The sequence below is a fragment of the Cinclus cinclus genome, chromosome 38 (assembly GCF_963662255.1).
Source record: "Cinclus cinclus chromosome 38, bCinCin1.1, whole genome shotgun sequence".
NCBI classification, from domain to species: Eukaryota; Metazoa; Chordata; class Aves; order Passeriformes; family Cinclidae; genus Cinclus; species Cinclus cinclus.
In genome coordinates this window covers 486,547-504,398 of record NC_085083.1, presented here as the reverse complement: position 1 = coordinate 504,398, position 17,852 = coordinate 486,547, and the positions used below count along the sequence as shown (strand labels likewise).

General features: G+C 52.2%; 1 protein-coding gene across 1 annotated transcript; it reads right to left on the bottom strand.

Moving 5' to 3' along the window:
- Positions 1-1,764: 1,764 nt before the first annotated feature.
- Positions 1,765-15,042, bottom strand: SYT3 (synaptotagmin 3). The gene is made up of 7 exons (XM_062512559.1): positions 14,889-15,042; positions 13,529-13,964; positions 11,417-11,957; positions 10,379-10,499; positions 7,648-7,819; positions 4,111-4,240; positions 1,765-1,833 (listed from the first exon to the last, which is right to left on the bottom strand). Exons 1-7 carry the CDS (start codon positions 15,040-15,042, stop codon positions 1,765-1,767), a joined length of 1,623 nt encoding a protein of 540 aa, XP_062368543.1.
- Positions 15,043-17,852: the final 2,810 nt, after the last annotated feature.

Genomic DNA, 17,852 nt, shown 5'->3' with positions numbered 1-17,852 from the left:
GGACCTGTATGGATTCCCAGTATGGACCAGTATGGACCTGTATGGACTCCCAGTATGGACCTGTATGGACTCCCAGTATGGACTCCCAGTATGGACCAGTATGGACTCCCAGTATGGACCTGTATGGACCTCTATGCACTCCCAGTATGGACTAGTATGGACCCGTATGGACCAGTATGGACTCCCAGTATGGACCTCTATGGACTCCCAGTATGGACCAGTATGGACCTGTATGGACCTGTAGGCACTCCCAGTATGGACCAGTATGGACTACCAGTATGGACCAGTATGGACCTGTATGGACCAATATGGACTCCCTGTATGGCCTCCCAGTATGGACTCCCAGTATGACCTCCCAGTATGGATCAGTCTGGCCTCTGAGCACGGCCTCCCAGTATAGACCAGTATGGACCAGTATGGCCTCCCAGTATGGGCCTGTATGGACTCCCAGTATGGACCAGTATGGCCTCCCAGTATGGACTCCCAGTATGGACCAGTATGGCCTCTGAGCACGGCCTCCCAGTATAGACCAGTATGGACCAGTATGGCCTCCCAGTATGGGCCTGTATGGACTCCCAGTATGGACCAGTATGGCCTCCCAGTATGGACTCCCAGTATGGACCAGTATGGACTCCCAGTATGGCCTCCCAGTATGGACCAGTATGGCCTCCCAGTATGGACCAGCATGGACCTGTATGGACTCTCAGTGTGGACTCCCAGTATGGACCAGTATGGTCCTGTATGGACCTGTATGGACTCCCAGTATGGACTCCCAGTATGGACTCCCAGTATGGACCAGTATGGACCAGTATGGACCAGTATGGACTCCCAGTATGGACCAGTATGGACCTGTATGGACTCCCAGTGTGGACTCCCAGTATGGACCAGTATGGCCTCCCAGTATGGACCAGTATGGACCTGTATGGACTCCCAGTGTGGACTCCCAGTATGGACCAGTATGGACTCCCAGTATGGACCTGTATGGACTCCCAGTATGGACCAGTATGGACCTGTATGGACTCCCAGTATGGACCAGTATGGACTCCCAGTATGGCCTCCCAGTATGAGCCTGTATGGACTCCCAGAATGGACTCCCAGTATGGACCAGTATGGCCTCCCAGTATGGGCCTTTATGGACTCCCAGTATGGCCTCCCAGTATGGACCAGTATGGACTCCCAGTATGGACCAGTATGGACTCCCAGTATGGCCTCCCAGTATGAGCCTGTATGGACTCCCAGAATGGACTCCCAGTATGGCCTCCCAGTATGGACCTGTATGGACTCCCAGTATGGACCAGTATGGCCTGCCAGTATGGACTCCCAGTATGACCTCCCAGTATGGACCAGTATGGACCAGTATGGCCTCCCAGTATGGGCCTGTATGGCTTCCCAGTATGGATCCCCAGTATGGTCTCCCAGTATGGACTCCCATTATGGACCAGTATGGACCAGTATGGCTTCCCAATAGGGCCGCCCAGTATGGACTAGTATGGACCCATATGGCTTCCCAGTATGAAAATGGGGACTCCCAGTATGGCCCAGTATGGCTTCCCAGTATGGCCCAGTATGGCTTCCCAGAATGGCCCCAGTATGGCCCAGGGAGCTCCCAGTATGACCCAGTATGGCCCAATATGGCTTCCCAGTATGGCTCCAGTATGGCCCAGGATGGCCTCCCAGTATGAAAATGGAAACTCCCAGTATGAAACTGTGAACTCCCAGTATGGCCCAGTCCCCTCCCAGTGCTCCCAGTTTGGCTCTCACAGCTCAGTGGGGGCCCAGGGGCTCCCCCAGGGCGGGTTTGTCCCGCGGCGCCGCCTTGGTCAGAGCCTTCTCCTGGGGACGGACGGACGGACACGGGGACGGACATGGGGACGGACAAGAATGGATGGACAGACGGACGGACGGAGGGACACGGGGACGGACACACGGACACACGAATGGATGGACAGACGGACGGACGGAGGGACACGGGGACGGACACACGGACACACGAATGGATGGACAGACGGACGGACGGAGGGACACGGGGACGGACACACGGACACACGAATGGATGGACAGACGGACGGACGGAGGGACACGGGGACGGACACACGGACACACGAATGGATGGACAGACGGACGGACGGAGGGACACGGGGACGGACACACGGACACACGAATGGATGGACAGACGGGCACACGGATGGACGGACGGACGGACGGACGGACACATGGACGGACACACGGATGGACAGAGGGGGACACATGGATACACGGAAAGACAGACAGACAAAGGGACACACGGACAGACGGACACAGACAGACGGACAGGCGGAAAGATGGGCAGATGGACAGATGGACACACAGACACGGGGACACACGGACAGACGGACAAAGGGACACGCGGACACGGGGACAGATGGACACAGACACACAGACAGACGGACACACAGACAGGGGGATGGACGGGGACACACGGACGGGACACAAGGACAGGAACGGACACACGGACACACGGACACATGGACACACGGACACACGGACACACGGACAGACAGACACACGGACAGACGGACACGGGGACGGACACGGGGACAGGCAGGGGTCACTGTCAGGGATCCCGAGGTCCCCTTTGGCTACCAGGGATCCCTATGGGATCTGTGGGTCCCTATGGGATCTATGGGATCCCTATGGGATCTATGGGGTTCCTATGGGATCTGTGGGTCCCTATGGGATCTGTGGGGTTCCTATGGGATCTATGGGGTTCCCTATGGGATCTATGGGGTTCCTATTGGGTTCCTATGGGATCTATGGGGTTCCTATGGGATCTATGGGGTCCCTATGGGATCTGTGGGGTTCCTATGGGATCTGTGGGTCCCTATGGGATCTGTGGGGTTCCCTATGGGATCTGTGGGTCCCTATGGGATCTATGGGGTTCCCTATGGGATCTGTGGGGTTCCTATGGGATCTATGGGGTCCCTATGGGATCTGTGGGGTTCCTATGGGATCTGTGGGTCCCTATGGGATCTGTGGGGTTCCTATGGGATCTATGGGGTTCCCTATGGGATCTGTGGGGTTCCTATGGGATCTGTGGGTCCCTATGGGATCTGTGGGGTTCCTATGGGATCTATGGGGTTCCCTATGGGATCTATGGGGTCCCTATGGGATCTGTGGGTCCCTATGGGATCTGTGGGGTTCCTATGGGATCTATGGGGTTCCTATGGGATCTGTGGGTCCTTATGGGATCTGTGGGGTTCCTATGGGATCTATGGGGTTCCTATGGGATCTGTGGGGTTCCCTATGGGATCTGTGGGGTCCCTATGGGATCTATGGGGTTCCTATGGGATCTATGGGTTTCCTATGGGATCTGTGGGGTTCCCTATGGGATCTGTGGGGTCCCTATGGGATCTATGGGGTTCCTATGGGATCTATGGGTTTCCTATGGGATCTGTGGGGTTCCCTATGGGATCTGTGGGGTCCCTATGGGATCTATGGGGTTCCTATGGGATCCTATGGGATCTATGGGTTCCTATGGGATCTATGGGGTCCCTATGGGATCTATAGGGTTCCTATGGGATCCCTATGAGATCTGTGGGGTTCCTATGGCATCTATGGGTCCCTATGGGATCTATGGGGTTCCTATGGGATCTATGGGGTCCCTATGGGATCTATGGGTTTCCTGTGGGATCTATGGGGTTCCTATGGGATCTGTGGGGTTCCCTATGGGATCTATGGGATCCCTATGGGATCTATGGGGCTCCTATGGGATCTATGGGGTCCCTATGGGATCCGTGGTTCCCTATGGGATCTATGGGGTTCCTATGGCATCTATGGGTCCCTATGGGATCTATGGGGTTCCTATGGGATCTATGGGGTTTCCTATGGGATCTATGGGGTTCCTATGGGATCTGTGGGGTCCCTATGGGATCTATGGGGTTCCTATGGGATCTGTGGGGTTCCTATGGGATCTGTGGGGTTCCTATTGGGTTCCTATGGGATCTATGGGGTTCCTATGGGATCTGTGGGGTCCCTATGGGATCTATGGGTTTCCTATGGGATCTATGGGGTTCCTATGGGATCTGTGAATTTTGGGGGGATTTTTTGGGATTTTTTGGGGGGGTCTCTGACCTCCACCAAGGTGTGCCAGTGCTCGATGGGTTTTCGGGGATTTGCCAACATCTGCGCCCAGTGCTCGCGGCCGGGGCCGTCGGCGTCGCTGCCCACGCGGCACAGCCCGATCACCTCGTTGTGCCCGATGCTATTGGGGAGGGGGAGGTCAGGGCGGGTCATGGGGGACCCCAAAAAAATCCAAACGCCCCCCAAAAATATCACCAAAAAAATACACGGTTGGGAGGGACCCTAAAATCGCCCAAAAAATTCCATAAAATTGCCTGGAACTACGACAGAATTCCCTAAAACGGCCCCAAATTTGGTCCGTCCGTAACGGCCCCATCGCATCCTCGTGGCAAATTTCGGGGGGTGAAGGGGGGGCACAAAAAAAAAAAAAAACAACAAAACAAAATCCCTCACCCAAAATTCCCCAAATAAACCCAGTTTGGAAGGACGCCAAAATCTACCCAAAACAAACCAAAATATTTCCCAAATTACCCCAAAAATCCCCCCAAACGACCCAAAAATTCCCCAAAACGACCCCAAAACGACCCCAAAATATCCCCCTTAAAAAGCACATTTGAAGGGAACCCAAAATCCCCCCAAACGACCCCAAAATCTCCCAAGGGAACCCAAAATCCCCCCAAAATGAACCCCAAATCCCCCAAAACGACCCCAAAATCCCCCCAAAATTAACCCAAAATCTCCCAAAAAGACCCCAAATTCCCCCCAGAATGAACCCAAAATCCCCCAGAACGACCCAAAAATCTCCCAAAATGAACCCAAAATCCCCCAAAATGAACCCAAAATCCCCCAAAACGACCCCAAAATCCCCCAAAATAACCCCAAAATCCCCCAAAACAACCCAAAAATCTCCCAAAATGATCCCAAAATCCCACAAAACGACCCCAAATTTGGCCCATCTAGAACAGCCCCGTCCCATCCTTGTGCCCGATTTTGGGGGCTCAGGGGGAGCCCAAAAAAAAAAAAAAAAAACAAAAAAACAAAAATTCCAAAATTTCCCAATCCAAAATTTTCCAAGAAAATCCCAGTTTGGAGGGACCCCAAATTCCACCGAAATAACCCCAAATCTTCCCAAAAATGAAACCAAAATGCCCCCAAATTACCCTAAAATTCCCCGAAACAACCCCAAAATCCCCCAAAATCACCCCAAAATTCCCCCCCCAAAAAACCCCAAAACGATCCCAAAATCCCCCAAAATGACCCCAAATTTGGCCCACCCAGAACAGCCTCGTGCCCGATTTTGGGGGGTCAGGGATGACCCCAAACCCCCCAAAATTCTCCCAAAATTCCCCAAAATCCATCCCCCCTCTCTCCCCAACCCCTCAAAACCAGCCTGGATACTCCCAGTACAAACCAGTACGAACCAGTTCAAACCAACAACACGAAGGATTTTCGTCAAGGAGAATCCCATTGCTCTGGGGTGACCCCAAACACCCCAAAAACCCCCAAAATTCCCCCCAAAACCCCCAAAATTCCCCCAAAACCCCTCAAAATCATCCTGAAACCCCCCAGATCCCTTCCCAGTGCTCCCAGTACAAACCAGTTCAAGCCAACGACGCTGACGCTCTCATGGTGGACGTCACCCGTAGAGCGTCTGGGATTAACCCAAATCCCCCAAAACCCCAAAAACCCCCAAAACCCCAAATCCCACCCAAAAAACCCCCCAAACCCACCCGAAATTGCCGTCCCAGCGCTCCCAGTGCTCCCAGTACAAACCAGCTCAAACCAACAACGCTGACGCTCTCATGGTGGACATCAACACAAGAGCATCCGGGATTAACCCAAACACCCCAAAAACCCCAAAAACCCCAAAATCCTCCCCAAACACCAACAAAAAAACCCCAAACCCACCCAAAACCGCCCTCACAATGCTCCCAGTGCTCCCAGTACAAACCAGTTCAAGCCAACAACGCTGACGCTCTCATGGTGGATGTCAACACAAGAGCATCCGGGATTAACCCAAACACCCCAAAAACCCCAAAATAACCCCAAAAACCCACTCAAACCCCCCCCCCCAAAAAACCCCAAACCCACCCAAAACCGCCCTCCCAATGCTCCCAGTGCTCCCAGTACAAACCAGTTCAAACCAACGACGCTGATGCTCTCATGGTGGATGTCAACACAAGAGCATCCGGGATTAACCCAAACACCCCAAAAAACCCCAAAACCCCAAAAACCCACTCAAAAAAAAACCCCAAAAAACCCCAAACCCACCCGAGACCGCTGTCCCAGCGCTCCCAGTGCTCCCAGTACAAACCAGTTCAAACCAACGACGCTGATGCTCTCATGGTGGGCGTCAACCGTAGAGCATCCTGGATTAACCCGAACACCCCAAAAACCCCAAAAACCCCAAAAAACCCCAAAAACCCACCCAAAAATACCTCCCAAAAAACCCCAAACCCACCCAAGACCTCCCTCCCAACGCTCCCAGCGCTCCCAGTACAAACCAGTTCAAACCAAAAACGCTGATGTTCTCATGGTGGACGTCAACACAAGAGCATCCGGGATTAACCCAAACACCCCAAAACCCCCAAAACCCCAAAAACCCACTCAAAAAATCCCCCCCCAAAAACCCCAAACCCACCCAAAACCGCCCTCCCAATGCTCCCAGTGCTCCCAGTACAAACCAGTTCAACCCAACGACGCTGACGCCCTCATGGTGGGCGTCAACCGTAGAGCATCCTGGATTAACCCGAACACCCCAAAAACCCCAAAAACCCCAAAAAACCCCAAAACCCCCAAAAACCCCAAAAACCCACCCAAAAATACCTCCCAAAAACCCCCAAACCCACCCAAGACCTCCCTCCCAACGCTCCCAGCGCTCCCAGTACAAACCAGTTCAAACCAAAAACGCTGATGTTCTCATGGTGGACGTCAACACAAGAGCATCCGGGATTAACCCAAACACCCCAAAAACCCCAAAAACCCAAAATTCCTCCCAAACACCCCCCAAAAAACTCCCAAACCCACCTGAAACTGCCGTCCCAGTGCTCCCAGTTCTCCCAGTACAAACCAGTTCAAGCCAATGACGCTGACGCTCACATGGTGGACGTCAACACAAGAGCATCCGGGATTAACCCAAACACCCCAAAAACCCCAAAAACCCAAAATTCCTCCCAAACACCCCCCAAAAAACTCCCAAACCCACCTGAAACCGCCGTCCCAGTGCTCCCAGTTCTCCCAGTACAAACCAGTTCAAGCCAATGACGCTGACGCTCACATGGTGGACGTCAACACAAGAGCATCCGGGATTAACCCAAACACCCCCAAAACCCCCAAAACCCCAAAAACCCACTCAAAAAACCCCCCCCAAAAACCCCAAACCCACCCAAAACCGCCCTCCCAATGCTCCCAGTGCTCCCAGTACAAACCAGTTCAACCCAACGACGCTGACGCTCTCATGGTGGACGTCAACACAAGAGCATCCGGGATTAACCCAAACACCCCAAAAAACCCCAAAATAACCCAAACACCCTCCAAAAAAACCCCAAACCCACCCGAGACCGCCCTCCCAGCGCTCCCAGTACAAACCAGTCGTAGTCGACGACGGCGATGGTGAGGCTGACGTGGTTCACGCTCTCGTGGGGGACGTCGAAGACGAGCGCCTCGTTGTAGCTGGGGTTGAGCGTGTTCTTCTTGATGGACGTCTTGCGCTTCTTGAGGCGCCGTCCCTCGGCCATGAGCGAGGCCTTGACGTACGGGTCTGGGAACGGCCCCGGAGGGGAGGGAGAGGAGAGGGGAGGGGAAATCCGGGAGGGATGGAAAAGGAAAAGAAATGGGGGTGAATATCGCAGCCCCCCGGAAAAAAGAAAAATGAAATGATTGGAATGAGTCGGGGAAAAATCGGAGTAATGCAAAAAAATAATGGGAGTAACGGAAAAAAAATGGAATAAGGTAAAATAAAATTGGAATAAGGCAAAAAAAATAGAATAAGGCAGAAAAAAATGGAATAAGGCAGAAAAAAAATTGGAATAAGGCAAAAAAAATTGGAATAAGGCAGAAAAAAAATTGGAATAAGGCAGAAAAAAAATTGGAATAAGGCAAAAAAAAATTGGAATAAGGCAGAAAAAAAATTGGAATAAGGCAGAAAAAAATTGGAGAGAAGAGGGGAAATCCAGGAGGGATGGAAAAGGAAAAGAAATGGGGGTGAATATCGCAGCCCCCCGGAAAAAAGAAAAATGAAATGATTGGAATGAGTCGGGGAAAAATCGGAGTAACGCAAAAAAATAATGGGAGTAACGGAAAAAAAATGGAATAAGGTAAAATAAAATTGGAATAAGGCAAAAAAAATAGAATAAGGCAGAAAAAATGGAATAAGGCAAAAAAAAAATTGGAATAAGGCAAAAAAAATGGAATAAGGCAAAAAAAATTGGAATAAGGCAGAAAAAAAATTGGAATAAGGCAGAAATAAAATTGGAATAAGGCAGAAAAAAATTGGAGAGAAGAGGGGAAATCCAGGAGGGATGGAAAAGGAAAAGAAATGGGGGTGAATATCGCAGCCCCCCGGAAAAAAGAAAAATGAAATGATTGGAATGAGTCGGGGAAAAAAATCGGAGTAACGCAAAAAAATAATGGGAGTAACGGAAAAAAAATGGAATAAGGTAAAATAAAATTGGAATAAGGCAAAAAAAATAGAGTAAGGCAGAAAAAAATTGGAATAAGGCAGAAAAAAAATTGGAATAAGGCAAAAAAAATTGGAATAAGGCAAAAAAATTGGAATAAGACAGAAAAAAATGGAATAAGGCAAAAAAAAATTGGAAAAAGGCAGAAAAAAATGGAATAAGGCAGAAAAAAAATTGGAATAAGGCAAAAAAAATTGGAATAAGGCAGAAAAAAAATTGGAATAACGCAAAAAAAAAAAAAATCGGAATAAAGCAAAAAAGAAACGGGAGAGGGGAGGGGAAATCCGGGACAAGCCGAAAAAAAATAATTGGAATAACTCAAAAAAAAAAAAAAAAACAAAAAACGGGAATAAAGCAAAAAAAATCAGAATAAACAAGAAAAATCGGGAATGACTAAAAAAAAAATGGGAATAAGTCAAAAAACGGGAATAAATAAAAAAACCGGGAAGAACTCAAAAAAAACCCTGGGAATGACTAAAAAAAACGGGAATAAAGCAGAAAAATGGGAATAAACAAAAAAAATCGGGAATGACTAAAAGAAAAAACGGGAATAAATCAAAATAAAACGGGAATAACTCAAAAAAACCGGGAAGAACTCAAAAAAACCCGGGAATAACTCAAAAAAAACCGGGAATAACTCAAAAAAACCGGGAATAACTCAAAAAAAACGGGAATAACTCAAAAAAACCGGGAAGAACTCAAAAAAAGCCGGGAATAACTCAAAAAAACCGGGAATAACTCAAAAAAAACGGGAATAACTCAAAAAAACCGGGAAGAACTCAAAAAAAGCCGGGAATAACTCAAAAAAAACCCGGGAAGAACTCAAAAAAACCGGGAAGAACTCAAAAAAACCGGGAATAACTCAAAAAAACCGGGAATAACTCAAAAAAAACGGGAATAACTCAAAAAAAACCGGGAAGAACTCAAAAAAAACGGGAATAACTCAAAAAAACCGGGAAGAACTCAAAAAAAACGGGAATAACTCAAAAAAAACGGGAATAACTCAAAAAAAACCGGGAATAACGCATCGGAAACGGGGATGGAGCAGAGCAGGTGAGAAAAACCCCAAAGAACAGAAAACCCCAAAAAACCGGAATAATCCAGAATGACCCAAAACACCTGAGCTCACCTGAGCTCACCTGAGCTCACCTGCGCTCACCTGTGCTCACCTGTCCCACCTGAATGCACCTGTCCTCACCTGAGCTCACGTGAGACACACCTGTCCTCACCTGTCCTCACCTGTCCTCACCTGTGACACACCTGTGCCCACCTGAGCTCACCTGTGCTCACCTGTCCCCACCTATCCTCACCCATCCTCCCCTGTGACACACCTGTGCTCACCTGTCCTCACCTGGGCTCACCTGTCCCCATCTGTGCTCACCTGTCCCACCTGAGCTCACCTGTCTCCACCTGGGCTGACCTGTCCCCACCTGTCCCACCTGAGCTCACCTGTCCTCACCTGTGACACACCTGTCCTCACCTATCCTCACCTGTCCTCACCTGTCCCACCTGTCCTCATCTGTCCTCACCTGTCCCCACCTGTCCCACCTGAGCTCACCTGCCTTACCTGTCCTCACCTGTCCCACCTATCCTTCACCTGTCCCACACCTGTCCCACACCTGTCCCCACCTGTGACACACCTGAGTAGCCGGTGAGGTCCATGGCGCGCAGGTTGGAGGCGCGGATGACGGTGACCGTGAGGCGCCCGGCCGTGGGCAGGTAACAGAGAGAGAAATTCACCTCGCCCAGGTCGGCCTTCTCCTGGGGGACAGGTGAGACAGGAGAGACAGGAGAGACAGGTGAGCACAGGTGAGCACAGGTGAGCACAGGTGAGGGACAGGTGAGGAACAGGGACAGGTGAGCACAGGGACAGGTGAGAACAGCACAGATGAGGACAGGACAGGTGAGGACAGAACAGGTGAGGACAGGACAGGTGAGGACAGGACAGGTGAGAACAGAACAGGTGAGGACAGAACAGGTGAGGACAGGACAGATGAGGACAGGACAGGCGAGGACAGGACAGGTGAGGACAGAACAGGTGAGGACAGGACAGGTGAGGACAGGACAGGTGAGGACAGGACAGGTGAGGACAGGATGCTTTCCTGTGACATTTTGGGATCTTTTTGGACTCTTTGGGGTTCCCTGATTTTTTAGGACGTCCACTCGCCCCCATCCCCTCCTGAATGTCCCTCCAGGTGTCACCTGTGCCCTTACCTGTCCCTGTTCTCTCACCTGTCCCTGTGCCCTCACCTGTCCCTGTTCTCTCACCTGTCTGTGACCTTTTGGGATTTTTTCCTGGGGTTTTTTGGGATCTTTTAGGACTTTTTTTTGGGTTCCCCCAATTTTTGGGGGTGTCACTCATCCCCGTCCCCTCCTGAATGTCCCTCCAGGTGTCACCTGTGCCCTCACCTGTCCCTGTTCTCTCACCTGTCTGTGACCTTTTGGGATTTTTTCCTGGGGTTTTTTGGGATCTTTTAGGACCTTTTTTTGTGTTTCCCCAATTTTTGGGGTGTCACTCACCCCCGACCCCTCCTGAATGTCCCTCCAGGTGTCACCTGTGCCCTCACCTGTCCCTGTTCTCTCACCTGTCTGTGACCTTTTGGGATTTTTTCCTGGGGTTTTTTGGGATCTTTTAGGACCTTTTTTTGTGTTTCCCCAATTTTTGGGGTGTCACTCACCCCCGACCCCTCCTGAATGTCCCTCCAAATCGGCACCTCCGGCCTCGCCTCGGCCACCTCCAGCAGGTTCTCCAGCACCACCTGCCCGATCAAATCGTGCCGCGAGAAGCGATCGAAGTCGTAGACGCTGAAGTGCAAGCGACGCGCCGGGAGCTCCCCGAAGGGGACCCCGAAACTGAACGTCTCGTCCCACTCGGGGTTCAGCGTCCTCCTCAACACCTTGGTCTGGAATTTCTTCTTGCGGTCGGGCAACAGGTAGATCTTGACGTAGGGGTCGGAGAAGCCGTTGGAGTCTTTGGCCGGGAGGTCGCGGGCGCGCAGGACGCGCACCTGGAGCTGCTGCGAGCCGTAGCAGTAGCGCAGGGACACGCTCAGGCGGCCGCACGGAGAGCTCGGCCCGGCCCCGGGGCTGCCGGAGTCAGCCAGGTGAGCAGCGGACAGGCAGGTGCCCGGCTGGGCCGCGGAGGAGTCGTAGAGCTCAGGTTGGATTTGGCCCAGGTGAGACGGAGGCGGTTCTTCCGGGACGGGGGGAAGGGCAGAGCTGGGGATGGGATTGGGGGTATTGGGGTTATTGGGGGAATCTGGGGTGAGGGGGATTTGGGGTTTGGGGGGTTTGGGGAATTTGGGGTTTGGGGGATTTGGGGGATTTGGGGTTTGGGGGATTTGGGGTTTGGGGTTTTGGGACTTTTGGGGTTTGGGGGATTTGGCCCAGGTGAAACGGAGGCGGTTCTTCCGGGACGGGGGGAAGGGGAGAGCTGGGAATGGGATTGGGGGTATTGGGATTATTGGGGGAATCTGGGGTGAGGGGGATTTGGGGTTTGGGGGGTTTGGGGAATTTGGGGTTTGGGGGTTTTGGGACTTTTGGGGTTTGGGGGATTTAGGGTTTGGGGGATTTGGGGTTTGGGGTTTTGGGGGTTTTGGGGGATTTGGGGTTTGGGGGGTTTGGGGAATTTGGGGTTTGGGGGATTTAGGGTTTAGGGGATTTGGGGTTTGGGGGATTTGGGGTTTGGGACTTTTGGGGTTTGGGGGACTTGGGGTTTGGGGGTTTTGGGGGATTTGGGGTTTGGGACTTTTGGGGTTTGGGGGATTTGGCCCAGGTGAGACAGAGGCGGTTCTTCTAGGACGGGGAGAAGGGGAGAGCTGGGGAATTGGGGATTGGGGTTTGGGGTTATTGGGGGAATTGGGGGAATTTGGGGAGAGGGGGATTTGGGGTTTGGGGGATTTGGGGGATTTGGGGTTTGGGGGGTTTGGCCCAGGTGAGATGGAGGAGGTTCTCCTGGAATGGGGGGAAGGGGAGAGCTGGGAATGGGATTGGGGTTTGGGGTTATTGGGGGTTTTGGGCTTTGGGTGTTTTGGGCTTTGGGTTTTGGGAGTTTTGGGGTTTGGGGGATTGGGGTTTTGGGGGTTTTGGGGTTTGGGGGATTTGGCCCAGGTGAGACGGAGGCGGTTCTTCAGGGACGGGGGGAAGGGGAGAGCTGGGGATTGGGGATTGGGGGTATTGGGGGAATTTGGGCTGAGGGGGGGTTTGGGGTTTGGGGTTTGGGGGATTTGGGGCATTTGAGGGATTTGGGGATTTTGGGATGGATTTGGGGGATTTGGGGATGGAGACCCTTTTGGGGTTTTGGGGATTTGGGCTGAGAGGTGGGTTTGGGGTGATGGAGTTTGGGTGATGGATTTGGGATGAAGGATTTGGGGTGAAGGATTTGGGGTGATGGATTTGGGGTGAAGGATTTGGGGTGATGGATTTGGGTGATGGATTTGGGGTGATGGATTTGGGGTGAAGGATTTGGGGTGATGGATTTGGGTGATGGATTTGGGGTGATGGATTTGGGGTGAAGGATTTGGGGTGATGGATTTGGGTGATGGATTTGGGGTGATGGATTTGGGGTGAAGGATTTGGGGTGATGGATTTGGGATGATGGATTTGGGGTGAAGGATTTGGGGTGATGGATTTGGGGTGAAGGATTTGGGGAGGATTTGGGGTTACTGATGATTTTTTTTTTGAAGGGGGGGCTGAGGATTTTGGGGGGATTTGGGGTTTGAGACCCCTCCTTTCCCACCCCCCCTCCCCCACCCCCAATATCCCCTCCCCCATCCCCTCCCCCCCCTTACCTGCCACCCATCCCCCCCCCGAGCTGATGCGAGGGGACACCTGGCAGGGTCCCCCCCCCTCCCCCACCGTCCCCCCCAAATTCGGGGGGACCTTGGGGGGCTCCCCCAGCCGGGAGGGGGAGGGGAGAACCCTGCCCCCCTAAAATTGGGGGAGGAGGGGCCAAGGTTCGCCCCGCCCCCCCAATTTCGGGGCAGGGTCCCATGTCCAGGTAACAACGCTCGGGGGGGGGCTCGGGGTCCCCCCTTTCGGGGAGGGGGTCCCCAAAAGGTGCCCCCCCCACATTTTGGGGGTGTTCTTTCCTTTGGGGGACCCCCCCGGGACCCCCCTTGTGACGCCAGGGGACCCAGCAGAGCTTCCAGGAGACGAAGAGGGAGACCCCCAGAAGGACCAGGCCACAGAAGGTGACGATGACGGAAAGGAGGGAGACGGACACTTCTGGGGGGAAAAAATACAAATTTGGGCAAAATGGAAAAAAATTACAGAAAAATCCCCGCAAAAGTCCAGCCAAAATTGTAAAAGTCCCACAAAAATCCACCTGAATTCAGCCAAAATTCACCCAAAATTCAGCCAAAATTCAGCAAAATTCACCAAAATAGAAGAAATCCAAATCCACCAAAATTCCCCTAAAAATTCGGCCAAATTGCTGAGGGGAGGCCCAGCCCAGGTGTGCCCAGGTGTGCAATACCTGTACCCAGGTGTTCCCCGGTGTTTCCAGGTGTGCCCAGGTGTACGCAGCTCTGCCCTGTTGTGCCGTACCTTTCCTCAGGTGTGCTGTACCTGCACCCAGGTGCATCCCAGGTGTGCCCAGGTGTGCCATACCTGTCCCCAGGTGTGCCCAGGTGTGCCCAGCTGTCCCCAGGAGTACCCAGGTGTGCTCAGGTGTGCCCAGGTGTGCCCAGGTGTGTCGTACCTGTCCCCAGGTGTCCCCAGGTGTGCTCAGGTGTGCCCAGGTGTGCCCAGGTGTGCCCAGGTGTGCCGTACCTGTCCCCAGGTGTCCCCAGGTGTGCTCAGGTGTGCCCAGGTGTGCCCAGGTGTGCCATACCTGTCCCCAGGTGTGCCCAAGTGTGCCCAGGTGTGCCATACCTGTCCCCAGGAGTACCCAGGTGTGCTCAGGTGTGCTCAGGTGTGCCATACCTGTCCCTAGATGTCTGCAGGTGTGCCCAGGTGCGCCCAGGTGTGCCGTACCTGTCCCCAGGTGTCCCCAGGTGTCCCCAGGTGCGCCCAGGTGTGCCGTACCTGTCCCCAGGTGTCCCCAGGTGTCCCCAGGTGTGCCCAGGTGTGCCGTACCTGTCCCCAGGTGTCCCCAGGTGTCCCCAGGTGTGCCCAGGTGCGCCCAGGCGTATCCCAGGTGCGCCGTACCTGTGTCGGCGGGCCGGGGGTGGCCGCGGTGGCGCAGCAGGTCGGTGAACTCGAGGCAGCGCGCGTGCGGGGGGCGGGCGCGGGGGGCGAAGCAGAGCTCGTGCACGAGGCGCAGAGCGCTGCGGCAAACGTCCTCCTCGTAGTCCCCGGACATGGCCTGGGAACGGGGCAAAATCCCGGGAAAACGGGAAAAAACGGGAGCGGGGCGACCCCGGTGAGAGCCCTGAGCGCCGAGGAAAAAATGGGGGGAACTGGGGGCGAATGGGGGGGGAACTGGGGGGGACTGGGGGGAAATGGGGGGAGCTGGGGGAAATGGGAAATGGGGGGAACTGGGGGGGGACTGGGGGAAATGGGGGGAACTGGGGGGAAATGGGGGGAGCTGGGGGGAACTGGGAAATGGGGGGAACTGGGGGAAACTGGGGGGAACTGGGGAAACTGGGGGAAACTGGGGGGAGCTGGGGGGAGCTGGGGGAACTGGGGGAAACTGGGGGGTAATGGGGGAAATTGGGAGAAATGGGGGGCAATGGGGGGGAATGGGGGAAAGAGGGGGGAAATGGGGGAAAAATATGGGAAAAATTTGGGAAAAAATGTGGAAAAATGTGGCTAAAATATGGGTAAAATATGGGTGAAATATGGATAAAAAGTGGATAAAATGTGGGTAAAATGTGGGAAAAATGTGGGGAAAAAGTGTGTAAAGTGTGGGTAAAACAATAATAAAATATGGGTGAAAAATGGATAAAATATGGATAAAACGTGTGAAAAATATGGGGAAAATATGGGTAAAATATGGGTAAAATGTGGGTAAAATATGGGAAAAAATACTGATAAAATATGGGTAAAATGTGGATAAAATGTGGGTAAAATGTGGATAAAATATGGGTGAAATATGGATAAAAGATGGGTAAGATATGGGTAAAATATGCATAAAATACGGATAAAAATATATAAAATATGGATTCAAAATTGATAAAATATGGATGAAATGTGGGCTAAAATATGGATAAAATGTGGATTAAAATATGGATAAACTATGGATAAATCTCGGATTAAAAAATGGATTAAAATGTGGATAAAATATGGCGGGAAAAAAATGCTCCTTGTAGTGCTCGGACACGGCGTGGAAAAAACATCGGGAAAATTCGGGGAAAAAAATGGGGAAAATTCGGGGAAAAAAATGGGGAAATTTGGGGGGAAAAATGCGAAAAATTCGGGGGAAAAAAATGGGAAAAAAATCGGGGGGAAAAAATGGGAAAAATTCGGGAAAAAATGGGAAAAATTCGGGGGAAAAAAAATGGGAAAAATTCGGGGGAAAAAAATGGGAAAAATTCGGGGGGAAAATGGGAAAAATTCGGGGGAAAAAATGGAAAAAATTGGGGGGAAAAATGCGAAAAATTCGGGGGAAAAAATTGGGAAAAAAATCGGGGGGAAAAAATGGGGAAAATTTGGGGAAAAAATGGGAAAAATTCGGGAAAAAATGGGAAAAATTCGGGGGAAAAAAATGGGAAAAATTCGGGGGAAAAAAATGGGAAAAATTCGGGGGGAAAAATGGGAAAAATTCGGGGGAAAAAATGGAAAAATTTGGGGGAAAAAACTGGGAAAAATTTGGGGGAAAAAAATGGGGCAAATTTCGGGGAGAAAAAATGGGGGAAATTCGGGAATGAAAAACAGGGGAAATTCGGGAATAAAAAATGGGGGAAATTGGGGAATAAAAAATGGGGGAAATGAGCTCTTTGTTTTGCCCAAATATGGTGAAAAAATTGGGACAAAACCAGGGGTAAATGAGCAAAAGCGCGGGAAAACCATCGAGTGTGCTGGTGCTGCCTGGAGAGCGCACCTGGGCGCACCTGGGCACACCTTGGGGCGCAGCCCTCCCATTTTAGCCCCTCCCATTAAGCCAATCCCATTTTAAGCCCCTCCCCTTTAAAGCCCACCCCTTTAAACCCTTCCCCTTTTAAACTCTGCCCATTTAAGCCACACCCATTTAAGCCACTCCCTGTTAAACCCCTCCCCTAAACCCCCACCTATTTAAGCCCCTCCCCATTTAAGCCCCTCCCCTTTAACCCCACCTTTTAAACTCCGCCCCATTAAGCCACTCCCCTCAAACCCCACCCCAATTTAAGCTCCTCCCCCTTAAAATTCTGCCCCTTAAGCCCTGCTGGTTTAAGCCCCTCCCCTCTAAGCCCCACCCCTTAAACCACACCCATTTAAGCCCCTCCCCTTAAAACTCCACCCCTGAAGCCACTCCCATTTAAGCCCCTCCTCTTTAACCCCACCCCATTTAAATCCCCCTCAAGCTCCACCCCTTTAAGCTCCTCCCACTTTATGCCTTTCCCTTAAACCCCACCCATTTAAACCCCTCCCCTTTAACCCCGACCCTTAAACCCCACCCACCAAAGCCCCTCCCATTAAGCCCCTCCCCTTTAACCCCCACCCATTTAAGCCCCTCCCCTTAAATATCCATTTAAGCTCCTCCTTGTTAAGATCCTCCCCTTAATCCCCACCCATTTAAGCCCCTCCCCTTTAAGCCCCGCCCCCTCTCACCTTTGGGGTCTCCCGACTTTTGGGGGGCTCAGAGGGGCCCGGGGGGGGGGGAGGGGGGGGCGGGGCCGGGCCATGGAGGGCGGGGCCGGGGGGGAGGGTGGGGCCCTCGTGTCACCTGTGGGGGGGAGGGTCAAAAATGTGAGGGGTGGGCGGGATCCCCAAAAAGTGATCACGTGACACCTGAAATGACCACGTGACCCCCATAATGGCCACGTGGCCCCCAAAATCCTCAACCCAAAATCCCCACCCCAAACACCTGAACCCCAAAATCCTAAACCCAAAATCAACCCCAAACACCTGAACCCCAAAATCCTCACCCCAAAATCGACCCCAAACACCTGAACCCCCAAAATCCTCACCCCAAAATCAACCCCAAACACCTGAACCCCAAAATCCTAAACCCAAAATCAACCCCACACCTGA

Coding starts and splice junctions, on each gene's coding strand:
- SYT3 (XM_062512559.1), bottom strand. CDS start 15,042: ATGTCCGGGGACTACGAGGAGGACGTTTGCCGCAGCGCTCTGCGCCTC. Junction 13,965..14,888: donor CCCCCGGCCCGCCGACACAG/GTACGGCGCACC, acceptor TTTTCCCCCCAG/AAGTGTCCGTCTCCCTCCTT. Junction 4,241..7,647: donor GCCGTCGTCGACTACGACTG/GTTTGTACTGGG, acceptor CCTCCCCAATAG/CATCGGGCACAACGAGGTGA.